This window comes from Oryzias latipes, chromosome 14 (assembly GCF_053564925.1).
Source record: "Oryzias latipes strain Hd-rR chromosome 14, Olatipes_Hd-rR_3.1".
Classification (NCBI taxonomy): Eukaryota; Metazoa; Chordata; class Actinopteri; order Beloniformes; family Adrianichthyidae; genus Oryzias; species Oryzias latipes.
The window spans coordinates 8660121-8679690 of record NC_136250.1 but is presented as its reverse complement, the minus strand read 5'-3'; the positions used below and the strand labels follow the sequence as shown (position 1 = coordinate 8679690).

The window sequence follows — 19570 nt, the reverse complement described above, 5'->3', positions numbered from 1 at the left end:
GTTCAGGCGCGCAGAAGAATATGATGCAATTTTTAGAGTTTCTTTCTCGCAATACTCTTCGACTAAAGCTTTAACCGCCTTGTGGCTCATTCAAAACAGGACGTCAGTATTTCGTCATTGCTGTCTGATGCAACCCAAGAGGGTGGGATTTAGTATTTTTTATTAAATCCGCATAGTTAATAGAAATAGAAATACGTATAATACAAAATAAAATATATATTTGTGGAGACTCATTAATTTGCAACCTTACAGTAAATTATATGTAACATCAACATTTGGGAAATTTGGTACAAAAGCTTTCTTCTAAAATCTATTTATTTAAGTGACACATTGGACCTAAAAGTGTAAATTCTAATAAATAGAAAATCAGTTAAGTGTTATTTATTTACTCTAATATTTTGTGTTTTTTGGTTTTGTTTACTTTTTTGTGAGATGTTTTTATTTCTTTATTGATGGATTTTCCTTTTACTATAATCACAATTGATTTCTTTTTTGTACTCCAACATTGTATGCTTCTGTCTTTATGGATGTGTGCATGCCTGTAGGCTTTACACATTTGTTAGCTGGAAAGTAATGGAAAAGTTTAAATATCAATTGGAAATTTGAACAGATTTTTTAAATCCAAAAGTATATGTTCCATTTACAGCTGGAGATCATACTACACAGTTGCTTTTAACTTTATGAAGTAACCATTGGGAACCGCAGAACGAATTTGATGATTTCAGAGGCTCTTATTTTAGAACGGGGGAGTATGTATTTTCATATGGGCTCTCCACAAACACCTTACCTCCTAGACATAATCTGCTGCAGACGTCTTGCGTTGGTCTTTACACAATCCCTGAAATCTTGACATGTTTTCTTTGTGTGTACAGAACAGAGTGGTCTTCAACCTTGGTCCTTGAGATCTTCCATCCATTTTCCCGTATGACTCACGATTACTATTGGAAATCAACAAAAATAATCTAACAATTCCAGATGAAAAACAGATGAAAAACTCAGTTTACCTTTAGTTTTGTGGAAACAAAGATATTCTACATTTGTGAATGCAAAAAAATGCATTTCATTAATCAATGTAGGGGAACAAATTTATATACATATTCAGTTTAACTTGCACATATTCTATACCAGAAAAGGTGTTTGGTGAGACATCACAATGGGTTTGTTTTTCTGTATCTTTATGTTCTTCTTCTCAAGTCCTGCAGGTCTTCATTCCCAGTACTATAAAAAAAACATGCAGTAAAGTATTTATTTATTTATTTGTGGTTTAATATAAAATGTCTTCAAATATGACGTTTGTCCTGTTTACTTTAGACCCATCTAAATAAATGCAGATGTGAGTTCTAACGTGTTTCCTTCTTGATCTCCATTGTCCAATGGCAGCATAGACTTTTGTTCGTGCTCAGTCTCACTGCTTTGGGCTGCTCTTTCAATTTATTTCCACGTTATCAGGTTAACCCAACTGGTTGTCTGAACTAAGAAAACAAGCGTCATAGCTTCACCCTGGGCTCCATGGATAAAATGACTGGAAAAAAAACAGACTAATCTCTGCACTGGCAATTTGTACCCATCCTGTCTGGCCACTTTCATTACTCAGGACAAGGGGAACACATCAAAGCTCACAGGTTTTACAGGTCACAGTCCTCTCACTGAAGGTACATCCCCAATGCCGTATGTGTGACAGAGAAATTCCTTATGGTTCGTACTCAAAAAGCAATTTCCCCAAATTGTTTTTTTTTAAATCACATGTTTTACAGTGGGGATCTGCTGAAGGCTCCAAACACACATTTTTCCTCTGAGGAATTTGTTTTCCCTTCATGCAGAAACATTTGCATTAATCACTACTTTAGGATTACCTGGAATCAAGATCTAATGCACAATTTCACTTTTTCTGGGACAAGTTTAATCTAACAGAGGCCCAAATATCCCCACTTCTATGTTAATCCCAGAGTTTCCAAAAAAATAGAAGAAGCAGAAGAAAGTTTACAGGAACCTAAAGATTCAAATGAAAAGCCACTGTTTTCTACAGCCTTTTCAAGCAAATTATGGTTGGCAAAATTACATTTTAAGCTCGTAATCCTGTGGCAACACTGTCGCAGGACCCTTCTGCGACACTTTGTGGCTCATTTCTAAAATGTCAGCTGTAAATTGGAAAGAAAAGTTGACAGTGAGAGTCACCGCTTTCACAACAAGTGGAAATTTGCATATTTTTTTCAGTAAAACATGAAACAATTGTGTCTCAATGGCAAGAGACTGTGGCTGTTTTCAAAGAGTTCAATGTCAACGACAACCAGACAAGATATGCTACCAACGAGAAGCTAATTGGTAATGAACAATGTGAAACATTGACAGTAATTTAGGTAAAACCGTATTTAGATGGATTCATTTTCTATGTGAAGGCAAGAAAAGCACATAGCAATAAAATTGTTTATTTGCATTTGACGTCATCTAAATAGTTCAGACTGCTGGTCAAGTCTGAACATTTTTCCCTCATATCTCTTTACTTAATGTTTGGATACACCTGCTCCAGGTATTGCATGCATGATTGTTGGTTGTGCCATTTACTGGTTGTTTACGGATTATCATAATTGTTTTTAGACCAAAACAGTTTCGCTTAGGGAGAGAAAGGTACTTTTTGTGCATATAAAGTGACTTAATTATGTTTTTTTTCCAGTTATACAACACGGTAACTGTTCATTGTGCTTAGCAGTCTTGTAATTGTACACGCAGAGCCAGTTTTTCACTTTTTTTTGTACATTTGGGAATCAAGAATAAAAAAATAAAAAAAACGTACTTTCTGTTCTTTTTCCGTTTCAGTGGTGAATTAGGTCATCTGCCACTGGGCCCCCCTCCTCCCCAACTCTCCCTCTGATCCTCTCCGTGACACCCGACCCACAAAGTGAAATGTGAGTTTAGCCACTTCTAACTCCTCCGTTCAAAAGTCAAAGGAGACGCAACACGGCAGGCAGCAGGAAATTTTAATTGGTGAAAGATTCTCAGTAACCAAAAGATGAACTTTAGTGACAGATTGTAGTACTTCACAATAATATAGAGAAAATTATTAAAGAGCAGAAAAATGAGCACAAATTAGGCCTAATTTCTCATCCACAATAATCCAGATCCTGAACAACTTGAACCAGTGATACATCGCTGAAGAGAAAACCTTTTGTCACAGTGCTTTGATATGGTTATTCGCCGCATTCCCGTTCGTCGATTTCGCATCACGTAGCCAAATGGGGGGATGATCTGATCACTAATATGGTGCAGAAAACTCATTAAGGTTTACTTTGTATTGTTCTAGATGCTACATGCTGCTTGACTTTGGCAGGATCATCAAAATAACATTTTAGCTGGAAACTAAACACAATATCTTGGATTGATCAACTAAAACAGATATTGTAAATAAACAAGAAAATGGCTAAAATATATATATATATATATATATAAGTAGCATGTTGTCCATGGAGTCAAAAAGGAATTCACACAGTGTGCAGAATGACGTTTTATCCTGTTGGACCTCTTCATAAACACTGTTTTTCAGTTTGTTTTAATCGTATCTATGGTGCATCGGACATTCCTGTCAGCTCTATAATGAAGCGATGTCGACGGAAATGTACAGGTGGCAGGCGCAGAAGTCCGTGTCCTCTTTAAAATGAGAAGAAGGCAGAAAACAAAAGCAGGACATGAGAACTGAACACCAGCATGTGCTACTTCTGTGTGTAACTGGAGCTCTGACACAGCGCCTCTCTGAACAACACTTTATTTTCTGTTTATCTTCTGTTCATGAATATTTCGGTTAACATTTTTAATAACTTTACACTCAATTCATCATTGCATCCCTCTGCCAAAGTTCTTTTTAGCTGGTTTACTCTCTAAATACCACAGAAACGACTATTTTTTTCCGTAAACGTCTGTAAATATCTTGCAGCTGAGACATTTTCCTGTCAACATTGAACAGAAAGCGTTTCTACAGAGTAATCCTATGTGTGTGTATTTGACTCATTTGTGAGTCCCTTTAAGTAAAAGTATTTTAAATGCAGAAATATGTTAATCACATACATTGATATGAACAAGAGATGCACAATGTTCAAATGAATGCATTTAACCCAGAACCTATGCAGTCAAGCAGGTGGGAAGCAGAAATTGGAATGGTAGACCTCACAGCTTTACGTTACACAGCACAGCACAGCATGCAGCGTTCTGTAAACAACATCTAGATCTGCACACATTTCCTGGACAGACAGCTAGCTGTGCAGCAGACTCGACCATTAGGCATCATGCAGGGTAGATTGTTTTTTCTTTAGCCGCTTTCTAACAAATGCTCTCCGCTCTTTATGACGAATAGAGCACAAATAAAAATAAATACATTTAAAATGGAATTGTATAGTTTCTACACTCTGAAAAATCAACTTTCCTATAAGCATGGCTTAACTTTACTCTTCAGTATTTTTTAGGAAGTGTATGAGCAGGCTGGGTAAGATTATAGTAATCAGAGGATGCAAAACTTTCAAATGTACTGCAGAGGGAGCGTGCAAGAATGCCATGCAGGTCATGGTTAGTGCAATAAAAAATGTATTAGTTTTGATTCATTAGAGCGTTTGTTAGGAGGGATGAAAAATCTTGATTCCCCATCAAATAGTTCACAGAACTTCCTGGTTTAAAGGGCCTCATTGCTCAGCTCAACTGATTAACTCAACCAGTGTTCATCAACAATTTAAAGCTTCCTTGCATTTATTTAGGACCGGAAAGTTAAACAAAAACTGCCTTTTGTTTCCTTTCATTTTTTTCTGCAGGGAAGTAATATCCACGAAATTAGAAAGATTAATTGGATAAGATGATGTCCTCAATATGAGATTATTATTTTTTTTTTTAGGAAAGTATCTGTGAACTACCGCCTTTGGGCTTAGCAGTGCCCATGCAGCCACCTTTAATTTTGAAAAAGCTCTTAGGAGACAGAGTAAAAAATAAAGCAGACTTACTTCATTCATACCTATGAAACACAACAAAAAGACAAAGAGAACAAAACAGGATCAGAATTTTCATTTCCAGTGTGCACGCACCTCTCAGGTCAACAGTAGCCTCTGCACACAGTTATACTTTATTCACATTATATTACAATCATAAACTTATGACATTCATTGGGGACGCTGACTTTATCATACATTATCTCATTCTTGAAGGTTCTGATAGAGAGCAAAGTATTCAAGACTTTCTGCCACTACTGAGGTCTGCTTTTCTTACTGTACACTTATAAAACAAATGCACAGGAGTCACAGAGTTGTCAGAAACAGTCAACCTTTTCATTAAATACTCTAACTCCATGATAAGACATACGACTGTGAGAGAAAGAGAAAGACGGACTGAAACAAGTCGTGAAGGAGGAGAAAAGCCAGGAGCAGTCCAGTCTAAACCCCCACAGTTCAACCCCCCCCCACATCTCCCAGTAACCCTAATGCCGTACTTTTCCAGGAATGTAGTTGCGGTCGATGGCCTCCTCTTGAAGAAACATGTGAAGACAGCGCTCGTTCTGGGCCAAGGGGTGACCTGCAATTCTGCAGAAACAGACGGTAGAATTATAAAACACAACAATCTACCAGGGTTTGGTGCTTTCCAGAGGATTGGATGAAACTCTGTACACAAGACTTAGGAAAACTCTCCAAACAAAACACACTTTTGCATTTTTAAACTTGCCTTATTCAATTGAACTATAATAATTCACTTTAAAGTAGGGCTGCACGATATGAGGAAAACTCACGATATTAGTGATCAATATTGCGATGATGACATAACTTGCGATACATGGATAAATAGCAAAACAACCAAAAACATAATTACTATTTTACTGCTACAGCTTAAATTAAATAACAGTTAACCCTGGTCTACATAGGAGGCGAAAATGTGACATGAAACAGCTCCATCCCATTGGTGGACATTTTGAGGGTCAAATGCATTAAGAGATTTATTTGATTCGTTAAATACTTCAAGCTGGCATAAGATTGTTTTAGCACATTTAAGGTAACTATTTATTGCAATTTTCGCCGTCTTTTGCTATATGCATACTGCACAGCTTGATATCGCGATAACGATAAATTTGCGATATTTTGGGCAGACCTACTTTAAAGGCATTTTTCCGACAACAACTTGATTCAAAGTTCACATTTTTAACTAGCGTTGTTACAAGTCTACGAGAACTCGGATTTCTAGGATCTGTTCCTTCAAAATTAAGCAGTTATTTGCGGAGTTCAAGATTGGCTGATTTGCATTTTTTTGTAAATATAGTACAGTAAAAATACACTCCAGGCAATCTAATCGCTCTGAAATTCTAAAATAATGTTGTATTTTGAGTATATAAACAAAACAAATTATCCTACTAGTAAAGGTTTAAACTCCTTCAAGTCAAGCTATCAAAGTGTTTTTCACAAATAAAAAAATAAAGACCCTGAAAATGAGACTATAAAGACTATTAGTAATTTTAATTTGTGAAATTAGACAGTTTTGATGTGGATTATTCTGATGCTCATTGTTATTAAAGGAATAATGCACATTAAAAGATAGAAGTGATATTAAATGAATCAACTTTAAATGTAAATAAGCCACCAGCTACAATATGTCATAGTCCTCTGTGCATGTATAAGGGGTGGGAGTAAAAAATGTTTTTTTTCTTCCTCCCACTATCTTTTGGAACTGTTGTTACTTGAAAAATACAGTTTGCTGAAATAAGTTCTGGGAAAAAAAACATTTTGTTTAAATGTAGTCTATAATTTAAACAAAACATATACAGAATATGAAAAGAAACTTCTGAAAATATCCTGTTTAATTATGTGACCTCATATGACTGCCTGCAATCATGGCAGAGAAGTCGCACTGATGCAAATCTTCAAAAACGTGTTTTTTTTTAGTATTTCCACTAAAACGTGTCTGTTGGAAACAGTGTTGTCCGTTTAGATTAAAGGACTGTGGATGTAGTTGTTACAGTTGTTTTATTTAGGTGCTGCTGTGTCTTCATTCACTAGCTTATCATATATCTGGTATGTCTGCAGTCAGCAAAACTTTGAGGATGGAAAGACTGCAAAATATTTTCTAGATGTGCTGTAAAATGATGCAAAGTGACAGAGATGTCTATGTTTTGTTTGTTGCTGAAGTAAACTAGGAATTTGGCATAAAAAACTTTTGTTTAAAGTGATAAATAACCATTTCTCATCTTTAAAAATGTTTGCGATTTTATCCATTATGATTTTTTTTATTCTGATCTCCTGTTGTAAATAAAGGTATAAATGATGGTGTTTATATAAATAATATTTTAAGTTTCATACATTTAATAAAAGACAAACATTATATATATTAAATGGAGAGAATAATGGTTTGATAAATTGATCGATCTTGATTTGTAAATCAAATCGCCAGCTAAAGGACAGTCAGTGGTCAGTTTGTTTTATTGAACAACCTGTTGATGAACTGCTCCAGGCCCACTCGCCGCTCCTCGATGAAAGACTCCTCAAAAAGGCCCTCATCGCCGCGGAACGGCAACTGTCTTTTTAGTGCTTTCCCCGGCAGGGGTGGTACCACAATCTAAACGCAAGACAAGTTTATATGAACAAAAGAAAAAAAAAAGAAAAAAGAGCAGCTGCATCCATACGACAGACACTTTATCGACTAACATTTCTCCACATTTAGATGGAAAGCTGTCGTGACAAAGGACGCCACAGATACGTTTTTATTCTCTAAACAAAGAACCGTTCAAACCTCGCAATGCAAGTATTACTTTAGGCAAGTTAATGTTTTGTAGATGTGTGTCCACTCAGTCACTGTAATTACTCGATTAGGTCGGCCTCCTTCAATTATTAGCCTGAATCGTGTTATTGTTGGCCACTCACCTTACTGTCTCTCTCCAGCTCATTCTTTAACCATTCAAAGTCGCTGTATCTTCTCCTCACACACGAATCCTTCAATTTGAAAATGGGAAGGTTTGTCTACATAGAAAAAAGAAAAATGAGACGATTTCTCTGGTTAAAAGTCACTGGCTTACCAGTTAAAGTGATGGTGAAAGTTACTGTCAGAACAGACAAAAGTTTACTTGTAACCATTTGCAAAACACATGTAAGGCCAAACATACCATCCTGTACATTTATTTGTGATGCTGCTGTGTTTATTATTCTAACAGTTGATTGGAAATTCACAGAATTTTAAGAAATAGCGGAAAAGCAATTAGTCATAGGTGCCAACCTCAGCTATAAACAATGTTTCATGAAAGACCCACTTCGATTAAAATTTAGTTTTTGGTGTCCTTGTGGCATTTTTCCCATGATGGAAAAAAAATAAAAATATATATATATATATATGTAAACACAAATAAAAGCATAAAACTGCATTTCTGAGTATTTCTACATTCAAATTGTCCAGAAGAAGGATCAGACAAAAAAAAAACACAGTTGGAAAAAGCTTGAAGCTGTGATACAGAAGCTATTACAGACAGCCACAAACTCCCTGTTCTGCTTGATTCCAATGTGTCCACTTGCAGACAACTATATCCATCCATCTTTATTTTCATCGTCCGAACTGGCATCAGGCTCAAAACTGTACGGCTGGACAGCTACAGCAATTTTTGTGCACTGATAATGTTAGGTTTGGGGTGTGAGGGGCTGTAAGCCAGCAGGAAACCAGTAAACAGATGGCTGATGGGAAAGGAGCGGGCTCACGCCGCACCAACAGACAACTCTGAGGCAAATTTCTTAAACTACTGCCACTCTGCAGAAAAAAAAAAAGTCCTAGAAAATGACAGGCTTTTTGATTTTTGCTTTAAAAAATTCATCCTTTTTTTTCATCATTCATGAATGAATGAATGAAATGAATTGCTTTAAAAAAATGGCATAATCATAATTAAAAAAAAAACACTGGGAACGCTTTTAAATTAAATCAAAAGACGATTAGAGTGGGACTTTAAAACTATACAAATACTTTTATAATAGTTACAGAATCTGGAGTTATTTTTGTTACATTTGGAAGGGAAAATGGGGAAAGTAGTGGCTAAACTAAAAAAATATATGTTATGTTCTTCCAAATAATGCATTAAAAGTTGCTGTTCGACAAACTTATTCAGAGCTGAGGTACCACTCCGCCATATTTGATTGTGTTAGGGACACAGATTCTGGTTTGAGCAGACAACAATGAACTTTTTCTTTGTAGTAACAGACTGAGGGACATTTTGAGCTGTTATGTCTCGTAATTGTTTGCTGTAAATTTCACAAAACCTAAATGTAAAACATTTTTATTTCCTATTCAAACAAGGCTGGCATTTCTCTACAGTCAATAGTTTTGATCCAACATGATCTTGAAAATGCTTAAACGTTCCCAGCAGACCCAAACGTGAAATACTGAATCAACAGTTGTTGCAGTGTAATTCTACAAGCCACAGTTTGTTGATAATAAAGTTGAGAAACGTTGCTGACAACACTTTTTTAGAGAATGGCGGTTTTGTAATGACCATGTCTATCCTGTGTCTGCTTCCTGAAAATGTCTTAGGAATGTGCCATGTTGGCGATTTTAAGCATCTCCTTGTTACAAGCTGAACAGTTTAAGGGGAATAAATCAGCAACTAGCACTGATGTGGATAGCCAATAAACTACAGGACATTTGTGCGACTAAAAAGGAAAATACCAAAGGAAAAAAAAAAGAAATTAGGACGAAATATTGCCCTTAAAAAAGGTTTAAGTTATTTCAGTTACCCATTTGTTGAAAGAAAGAATACATAGCCTATAGCCAACTATTTCTATTAAGGATAGTTATCAAAAGTTGCTGGAATAAAAAATGGCCAGTTTTTATTGGACGACTTGTGCTGTCTTCTCTGACTTTATTTATCAATTTTGTATGTTATCCACAGCGGTGAATTTAAAACAAGTAAAAGTGTATTTAGTTGAGCATAAGTATGTTTAAAACACGTTTTTTCGTCCAACACAGACGTTCATGAAACTTCTGCCAAAAATAGCACAGCTAGCAAACCAAAAACTAGGCCGTCCTTAATCCCCGCGTGTCCAGTCCTACTTCTGCGGCCTCTGAAGCGACTCTAGGCGGCTACCGTTCACATCACAGTCCCGTTCTTGTGCCGACTTTAGCCTTCCGCCTTGACATGCTAACAGCTCAGCAAAAACATTGTAATTATCAGTTAGCTTAGCACGCTTAGCTAATTCCCCTTTCGGGTAAGACGTTTTAAACCTACCCTCATTCGAACTTCATAAGTAGTGTAACGGTTTCTTCCCACTCCAACGATCTGGGGATCGTAGACATCTATTTCCAGAAAATTGCTCGGGGGACCGTAAGCATCCGTCAGATCCTGGGGCTTAGAATTCAACCGGCGAGTGTCGGCTACTACAGGATCTGTCATTTTGTCGGGCTGTAATTTTTAGATGGCCAGTAAAGTATTAGCGTAAAAACCAACTTAAAAACACGCATACGTCTTAAATCTCATCTGAAGGCCTCAATTGATGACTAAAGCAGATCGGTAGGGTCGGCCAAGTAGCGCTCTTCTTGTTGGGGGCCAGCCGCCCTGCGCCCTACCCTTCTTCTGTGAGGAAATTGCGAAGACTTCAGTTCCGTGTTATGCGGGGCTCTGCACTCCCCCTAGCGGATGCTGCTGTAACTGCAATGGCCTATACCTGGCCTATACCTCAGTCTTTTTTCCATGTTCTTGTGGCGTTTTTTCTCGTTATGAATGACACATGTAAAGAAAATGAAGTTCAAAATTACATTGCTGAGTATTTCTTTAATCAAATCGCTGTGAATCAAGAGCAGACAAAAAAAAGCCTGTAGCTGTGATGTACATGCTACAGTTGGTGGGCCACAAGCTCTCTCCGCCCGATTTCGATGCATTCACTTATAGACGACTAGATCTATTTACGGCTTTGTTTTCTTCGTCTGAGCTGGCATTTGGCCCAAAATGTACAATTGGATGGCTGCGATATTGCTAGCCTTTTTTATTCGCCATGGTAATTTTATGCTGAGGTTTTGACGGGCTGTAAACTAGTGGGACAGCGTGTAAACAAAGGGATGATGGGAAGTCAGGGAAGCTTTTCTCCGTGCCAAAAGTCCCGCCAACAACTCAGAGGCAAATTTCAAAATTTAGTTCTACCGCTCTACAGAAAATCTGTCCTGAAAAAATAACAATGTTATTTTTATTTTATTTTTTTTGCCTGAAAATGGCAAAATCGTAACTAAAAGACCCCTGGGAACCCTTTTACAATAGATCAAAAGAGGACTGGAGTGGGGGGACTTAATGTAAATGTAAACATGTACAGAGGAAAAAACATGATACTTCCTCGGAGTGGAATAAATAATGAAAGTCAATTCAATTTTAGGATTTGTCCAAGAGATAACTTCTTCCACTTTCAGCTTTTTCCCATCAGGGGTTGCCACAGCGAACAAGTCGCATGGTAAACTTGGCAATGTTTTACGCCGGATGCCCTTCCTGATGCAACCTTCTCAAAGCAACCGGGCTCGGGACCGGCACAGAGGTAGAGAAGGGAACAGGGAGCAGCCCGGATTCGAACCCTGGTTCCACGGATGGAAGGCGCCGCAAACCAGCACGAGCAACCGGCTCCTGTCCAAGAGATAACAAAGTACTATAATAAAAATCCTAACATTTTAAATCATTTGGTCCAAAAATGACAACAGACTCCTAGCAAAATGTAAATGTACTAAAAGTATTCTTAGTCAGTGCTAAAAGTGAGGTGGTATAGTTGAATTTTACTTTTTATACTATCTGTATGCTGTAAACCTAAAATGTTCCAAATTTAGTCAGGAGTATTCAGTTAGTATAAATCCTATTCTACTCGTACACATGGTCTACTGTACAATAGACTTGCTATGCTTACACTATACTTATACTCAAGTATACTTGATAAAATAAACTTCAACTGTACTACTTTTTGCTAAGTGGAGAGACACTTGAAGTTAGGTAACGTGGGAAAAAAAACTCTACAGGTAGCTGATAAACATTTTTATTAAAAACCAAAATGAAAGGCAATCATACAAATAAAAAGCAACATTTTAATGGCATATACTGTATGTTTACGTGTGTGATTAGTAATGAACTTAGTCATTTTAAAATAAAGGTAAGACAAGTATTTTTCAGAGCAATTATGTTAAATTTTCAACATGAAAAACCTCAAACAATGATACAAGATGAAGTAAATCTACATTACACATTCGACTTTTGCCCATTGATTACTTACATTCATTCCCTGTTTGCTTAAAGCTGACATGATGATAAACTTTAACATGTTTGGTTGACACATTCTCGTTAAAACCGCGTAACTTGCATATCAATTTCAACTAAATTGTCAGCGAAATATTGTAATATTGATACTCATAGTTTACATAGAAGACTGAATTAGAAACATAATGACATTCATATAAATTGTAAAGATATTTTACTAGAAAAATACTTACATGAAAAAACAGATTTAATACATGTAAAATAGTTATTTTTCATCCAAAAGAAGAGATTTTTTTTTATATTGACGACTGTAAAAAAAGATAAACATTATCTAGGGCGCATTCATAATAATAAAGAGGGCATTGCTTTTTTTATGTTTAACTGCAGCTATAGAGAGTAAAAGCTTTTATTTGGCACATTTGACTTAACTTCCCTCCACTATTCCATCCGAACTGCATAAAAGCTTGAGGATCAGACACTGCTCTTTTAGGACGGTGGTATTAAAATCTGTCACGTTTTACCTGCGGATATATTGCAATGTAAGACTTCCACACATTTATAAAACAGAAAAATTACAAAATAAAAGTACAAATACAAACCTGACACTGATTATTTGCTATTTTTCAAGTAAAGTAAAAAATTGAGTTTCAATTAGATGTTTTTCTTTTGTCGTTTTTTTAATCAAAAAATATGCCTGATCAATAAAGAAATATGCCATTGATTTGTCATTTGTGTTTTTAAAGACTATATATATATATATATATATATATATATTTTAAATCCTTGAACACGAAATTTTAAAGGAAGTGACTATTCGCACGGAATTAGGGCGGGGTTAGGGTTATGGTTAAGGTTAAAATACATGCGGGCACTGCAGCAGTGTGCATTTCGGCCATGTGGCCAACACAAGTGAATAACATCGGCCATTTAAAACAAACTGGATTAACTGTGAAATGATGACTGGTCTCCTTTTTGAAATTGCCGGTCTTTTATTTTGCCCATAAATCATCCAGCAATCTTTTCATTATTGCATTAAACCTGTATTTTTACACCCATGTCAGCCTTTTTAGGGGATTACTAAAATCAACCTTGATTGCTTTCAAATTTTGAACAGAAACCTATGGCTTCTCTTCAGATGAGATGGTGGAGGAGGACAGGGGGTTTGATGAGTCCTTTGGTTCATCCACAGCCATGAAGACGGAGCAGTCGGTCTGATCGGTACTGACTGAGAGGCTCACGCTGTCAACGCTGTCAACGCTGTCACTGTCAGACTGGGACACATAGATGTACTCACGCACCGGGCAGGCCCGCTCATTGTAGTTCGCTTTAAAGCCCTCTTTAAGGTTTTTGGAAAACTGAAACCAGTCCTTCAGAAAGAAGCACAAATGCCAAATGTTATCACATCAGATAATCTGCACATTTGCCACATTTGCTCATTGACTAACAGGATTTTCCCTTTTCTGGTGCTTTCTTTGTTAAGGAATTCTTTAGTTATTTATGGTTGAAGCTTTAAAAATTGTAATAAAAAAAACTTTAAGTTTGCAGATTGTATACATTTAGCAATTTTCTAAGCTATACGCACAGATTTCATGTGAGACCTTTGCCACATTTCAGAAGAGTTACTAACCTCAATATCATGGGTGACCAGAGACGGCTTAGGAACCACAGGGATGAGGATGACTCTGAGCCTGAGATGATGAAGGTAAACATGTTCTTCAAACACTTCAAAGATAACTTTTACTCCCCAGCTGCCAAACTGAATTACAGTGTCTCTTCTTCCCATCAGTTTGGACTAAAACAATGTGAATAAAAATGCTAACTGTAATCTAAATAAAGGCAGGAAACTTTAGCTATTGAGCAGTAAAAATATTTCTGGCAAGTCAGACTACATGTGTGTGAGAGGGAGATATGATACTTTAGCACACATGATCAAAATGATCAAAGGAAAGAACACAAAAGCAATGCAAAATGGATTTTTAAAAAAAGAGATTAAATATATTCGCCCTCACCTTTCGTGGTGCAGCAACATCATGACCAGTAGAATAAGAACAACAGCCCCCATCACTGACCAGATGACTGACCACACAGACATTGAGCCACCCATAACATTTGAGTCTGAGAAAATAAATGAAAGAAATACACTTGGTCAGTGAGTCTTTTCTGACAGAATGTGTACATTAATTAAGAAAACACTTATTTGATATGTTTTCGAAGTTATTTAGTAGAGAGGTTGTAAACGAATGGTCAAATTAGCACTTTTTGTGGTAGTTTATGTTCAAAAATGTGTATTTTGTGCAAAAATAAATAATATCAGCTGTACTGCATTTTCATGCAATGAGAGTAGCACCTGAAAAATGAGAAAGTAATGGCATAAAAAGTGAGAAATATGTCTGATCAATCAAGAAATATGCAATTGATTTGTCATTTGTGTTTTTTAAGCTTGAAATGTTTTTTTTTAAATCCTTAAATACCAACTTTTAAAGGATGTGACAATTCGCACAGAATTAGGGGGTGGTTAGGGTTAGGATTATGGTTAGGGCTAAAATTCATGCGGGGCAGCAATGTGCATTTCAGCCACACGTAATAAATGTGGCCAACTCGTATGAATAACATATGCCATTAAATGATGGTTTTTGTCACAATTCATGATCACACAGCTGACACAGCTGAAATATAAATCATATCAGCTGTGTTGCATTTTTTTCAGAATAAATGTAATGGGAGTAGCACCTGAAAAAAGAGAAACTAAATTGCATAAAACGTGTAAAAAAAAACTAATTTGATCTCAGCAGGGCAATCATAAGTATTTTTTCATTGGACAATTCATTGAACTCACGTATGAGTAAACTAGTTAAAGGGCTTGTAACAAAAGCAAACAGAGCCTTTTCATGTGTGCTGTGTGGAGAACACTGTTCCAGTACATTTAGGAGTCCTACCCGTGCTGTTGTTAGAGCCCCAGATGGCGGGCTCACTCCATTCACTCCAGTAGTCAGGGCCGCCTCCACATGCGTTATCCAGTTTGATCCTCACCTGCAACTCATATCTGGAGTTGCTTGCCGGCAGGTTGATACAATAAGACTGGTCCCTGAAAACCTTGGAGTGCTGAAGAAAAAAGAAGGCTTTAAATGACAGGATGATTGGAAAAAGAAAACAACAGCAAGACAGAAACATGAAAAAATTGATTTAAAAACAAAAGCAAAAAAGAACCTACCTCCCACTTCATTTGTTTTTTTCTGTGGCGGACCTCACTCTCCATACAGTTTTTGTAAGTCTGGTTCCAGTAGAACCACAGGTTTTGGTCGGATCCATATTTGACCGTGACATTGGTTGGTGGGTTTAACTTGACTGTTCATGACACAGATATTTAGTCATACTCAACGTCAGAAACACAGTATTGTCTCATATTAGTGTATTACCGAAACGCACATGGCATATTTTCAGCACGTGCTCACCTTTCGTCTGAAGTTGATGTTCTTGCTTGAGAGCTTGAGAGCTATCATTGCCGTTTTTTAACACAGTATAGAACGGATCAAATCTCTGTGTTTCCCTGTATGGTCGGTTACAGCCAGTGTGTGTGCTGTTTCCTGGCAAGTACTCTGCACATTCAAGCACGGTATCTCCTTTAAACCTATAAATGCAAAATATAACAGAGAGTGTCACCCTAATAACTGATCAGGATGATCCTGTAAGTGTGGAAGAGAAAAACGTAAAGTGACATAAATATCCTCAAGTGATGGCGAATTGATCATTAATTTGATTTTTAATGGATACTGGAAAAGTCACTTGGGTTTTAATATCCCACCATTCTTCTTTTTTTTAAGAGGAACTCATACAAAATTAATTTACTCAATTTAGAAAACAGTTTTAACTCAGACTTGACCGAAACAAATAAAATTATACTTCTGCTGTCATTGTTATCACCATTGATGACAGTTACAGTGGTTCCTATGACCTTAAAAAAAATCTGTTTTCATGAGAAGTTAGTGTAATTGGAATCTACTAAATGTGCATTTTGAAAGATTTCACAAAATCAAAAAGAATACGTTAAAAAAGTTCCAAATAATATATCTTTTCAGTTGAACAAATATAGATGTGAGAAAGAACTCCTAATGAACCTAAAAAAAGGATTAATCTGATTAAAACAGACGGCATAAACAACTAAAACAAATGTTAAAAGTAAAAAATAAATAAAGCACTAAAATGGGACTTAAAAGCTTTTTGAAAAGAGTAAAAAGACTAACACTCAGAGTTACTAACCAGCTGGTAAAGGTATAATTGCCATCTGTAGTCTTTTTCCAAGAACAGGACACATATTTCAAATTCACCACCAAACAGTCCACATCTGTCAAAAACACAAGAAGAGACAAGGTAATTTTGTGATCCAGATTTAGCATGATCAGTAAAAGAAATTATGAGTGAAGTCCTACACTGCAGGAGAAATTTCTTAGCTTTTTCCAAAAATGTATTGTTCTTTTTACATTGTAAGTGATAAACTAAAATGACCACATGCTTTGTTTCCTTCTGCTGTTTAAGTTTGACACAACAAATGCTTTAAAGACCCCTGACATTTCCTAAACACACACAAAAAAGATGAAATAAGCTAAAAAAAAAAGTAGGATTTTGCAAAACAATATCACAGCTAAAATTAAAAACCAATGGCAAAATTAGGACCAATGGCATCATGGCATTATGTAATTCCCAATGAGGTCTAAACTTTGACCTGCCCTCAAACCCCACACAGTCAAATTGTTTTATTTACGGTACTTAATAAGTCTTATTAAGACTCAGTTACAACTTAATAAGCTTAATTGTCTTTCTATATGTCCTCCATTGTTAGAAAAGTAACACAAAAAACACTGTTTTCATTGAATTAGGTATTTAATGTGTAAAACCTTTGTTCTCCATTTAGCCGTACAGCAAATGAAGAGCACATGTGAGCTTTATATGAAATTGTTAAATGGTTTAAATGCTTTGTGTCAAGTTTAACAACCTGGTTGTAGAACTGATTTTAATCTTGTTTGCAGAATTTTTATAGAATCTTTAGCCAAAGTAGGAAGAAATGCAAACTTACCAAGCTTCTTTTGAAATGTTATTTTTATTTAGCTTTGGTTCAACTGCACATAGTAGTAATCATGAGAAGTCGTTGAACATCTGTGCTCATTTTGACCTCCTGACATCTTATGCAGCACAGTAAAAACCTCCTAAAGACACCAAAGCTCATGAGTAAGCTGGTTTAAATGTGTGGCCCCATGATGACGTATACAATGCTAGTCAGTGAAAAAGCAAATGCCACCCACCTTTGACCTGTAAACGCTAAGAGATAGACTCTCAAAATGGTGTCTCAAAGTTAGTTCAGTCTGCTTCCAGTAAGAGAAAACCTACGCTAAAAGCTTTTTTTCTTTTTGTAAAGTGACAGCTTTTCTAAATAAAAAATAACGTTTTTAAGCTTGTCAAAGCAAGCGTCAACTTTTAATACAGGTATATACAGAAAAGCGGCAAGGCAAAGGGAAAGACAGGAAACTTGCTGAAACGGTTGCAGGTTTCCAGTGGTTTGCATTCAGCTTTTAGAGAAGCTGTCAGCCTCTTCTTTTTGATCATTTAGACCACTCACATTTAACTTCTGTTATTTAAGGCCTTTCATTGTCAGAAGCGTCATCCAATCGGTTGATTTGAGAAATGAAATGAAACCAAAAAGTATAACAGTATTCAAAAGTAATTTAGAGGTGACTGCTGTTTTTTTTTGTTTTTTTTCTTACGGCAATGATTAATCAAACACACACACACACACAACCATGTAGCGCCAGAAAGGGAAATGACGTCAAATGGAAATTTACTAAAAAATCTGGAAGAGATGGAACGTAAGTTTTAGAAATAAACTGAAGTTAACAAATGAGCATTGATTATATTTCTATTTTTGAGCTCTCATTCCCCATCAAATTAATTTTTAAACAATTCATTAGCATTAAAAATGAGTTACGTGATTGTAGAGCACAGTTATTCAATTAAATTCAATTCTTTTTCTTTTATATTGCCCAATATTCACAACAACAGTCATCTCAATCGGCTTTATGCCGGTAATTGTATAATAAACATGAATCACAAAGAACATAAATTCATAGAATTCAATAGCTAATTGCTAAACTAAAATAAACAGAGTAAACTGAACTGGGCATCCATGCCCTTACACCCTTCTTCGCAATTTTGACTGATTGTTGACTAATTATTAAGAAACATTTGTAAAAACTCTTTTGAAATCAAATGAGCCCATTATCTAAATGTTTTGGCCATCTCTCAAAAGCCTCCAGGTTCACTTAAACTGACAACAACAAGCAAAACGGTGATTAAAATCCCCCAAAAATTAATATTAAAACAATAACAACAATAAAACAGTTCTTACCGGGAGCTTCTTTGGCCAACAAACACCCATTTAAAGAGAAAAGCATTAATAATAGTGCCAGCATCGTGGCAGACAGAAAGCAGGCAGCTTCTAGAACTGACACATGATCATCTCTCAGTTCCTGCTGTGTATAATCAACTTTACCATCATTGGTTTCATTTCCTGTCAACTGATATAGAGGAAACAAGCTTGTGTAGACCAGCCTGACACTTTGAAAACAGACGGATGACAAAGAATGAACATCAGTAGATGTTACTATCAAGAAAAATGCAAAGGTTCAAAATAAATTAAATGGATTCTTGACTTATAGAATATTAGATTTTGTTTTCATTTCAAGGTATTCTGTTAACAAATTTGATAATGTGAAAAAATGCGACAACTCTTTGGCCACAGAAATTACAAAAAATGTTTTCTCATAAGTAATCAACAATTTAGATGGTCAAGTCACAATATTAGACAAGATAATAGCTCACTTTTTACTTTTTCTGTGATATTTTGAAAATATAGACCATGCGACTATTATTTTTGCAGTAGATTCATGATACAATTCAAAGAATTTTCATCAGGTCAGAACTGTGTGACACCTGTTTTATCTGACCTTTTTTCCCCGTCAAATACTTTCCCCTAATATAATGTCAAAAGTGTGTGGCTGTGTGAGAGCGTGGGGGTTGACTTCCTTTCTGAAACTGTTTCAAAACTAAAAACACCCAGGGACAGCTAAAGTGGGCTTTTCTTGCTCTTTGTGTGCAACATTTTGATTATCTTTGTGTGTGTGTGTGGTGCGTATTAAACTTTAAGTACATTTTCCCGGCTTGGTGACAAATACTTGCACTTGCAGACTGCAGCTTGACGTCCACTTATCTCAAATTCTTTTTTTTAAGAACAATTATTTCTGTGTGCGCGCTTCTGAGTTTTTTTATGTGAACATTGACGCCAAAAAAAGAAAGAAAAAAAGAAAAAAGGGGATT

General features: G+C 36.1%; 2 protein-coding genes across 4 annotated transcripts; both read right to left on the bottom strand.

Annotated features, from left to right (window-relative positions):
* Nucleotides 1–2958: 2958 nt before the first annotated feature.
* Nucleotides 2959–10606, bottom strand: snx12 (sorting nexin 12). 3 transcript variants are annotated; one of them, XM_004076139.5, is made up of 6 exons: nt 10211–10606; nt 7872–7967; nt 7442–7566; nt 5459–5549; nt 4977–4987; nt 2959–3642 (listed from the first exon to the last, which is right to left on the bottom strand). In XM_004076139.5, exons 1-5 carry the CDS (start codon nt 10373–10375, stop codon nt 4982–4984), a joined length of 483 nt encoding a protein of 160 aa, XP_004076187.1. In that variant the 5' UTR covers nt 10376–10606; the 3' UTR covers nt 2959–3642; nt 4977–4981. The 3 variants fall into 3 exon arrangements, with proteins under 3 accessions (XP_004076187.1, XP_078786802.1, XP_011481509.1); XM_078930676.1 differs by lacking the exon at nt 4977–4987; XM_011483207.4 differs by lacking the exons at nt 2959–3642; nt 4977–4987 and having other exon boundaries at nt 5024–5549.
* A 1365-nt stretch (nt 10607–11971) lies between these two features.
* Nucleotides 11972–18748, bottom strand: LOC101156347 (cytokine receptor common subunit gamma). Its single transcript, XM_023962689.2, has 8 exons — nt 18603–18748; nt 16463–16547; nt 15658–15833; nt 15417–15550; nt 15142–15307; nt 14215–14320; nt 13833–13893; nt 11972–13572 (listed from the first exon to the last, which is right to left on the bottom strand). The coding sequence occupies exons 1-8, from the start codon at nt 18664–18666 to the stop codon at nt 13324–13326; spliced, it is 1041 nt and encodes a 346-aa protein (XP_023818457.1). The 5' UTR covers nt 18667–18748; the 3' UTR covers nt 11972–13323.
* Between the last annotated feature and the right edge of the window lie 822 nt (nt 18749–19570).

Coding starts and splice junctions, on each gene's coding strand:
- snx12 (XM_078930676.1), bottom strand. CDS start 10,375: ATGACAGATCCTGTAGTAGCCGACACTCGCCGGTTGAATTCTAAGCCC. Junction 7,567..7,871: donor AGCTGGAGAGAGACAGTAAG/GTGAGTGGCCAA, acceptor TCTTGCGTTTAG/ATTGTGGTACCACCCCTGCC. Junction 5,550..7,441: donor CTGGAGCAGTTCATCAACAG/GTTGTTCAATAA, acceptor CTGTTTCTGCAG/AATTGCAGGTCACCCCTTGG.
- LOC101156347 (XM_023962689.2), bottom strand. CDS start 18,666: ATGCTGGCACTATTATTAATGCTTTTCTCTTTAAATGGGTGTTTGTTG. Junction 13,894..14,214: donor ATGTTGCTGCACCACGAAAG/GTGAGGGCGAAT, acceptor TCATCATCTCAG/GCTCAGAGTCATCCTCATCC. Junction 13,573..13,832: donor TGGTCACCCATGATATTGAG/GTTAGTAACTCT, acceptor TTCTTTCTGAAG/GACTGGTTTCAGTTTTCCAA.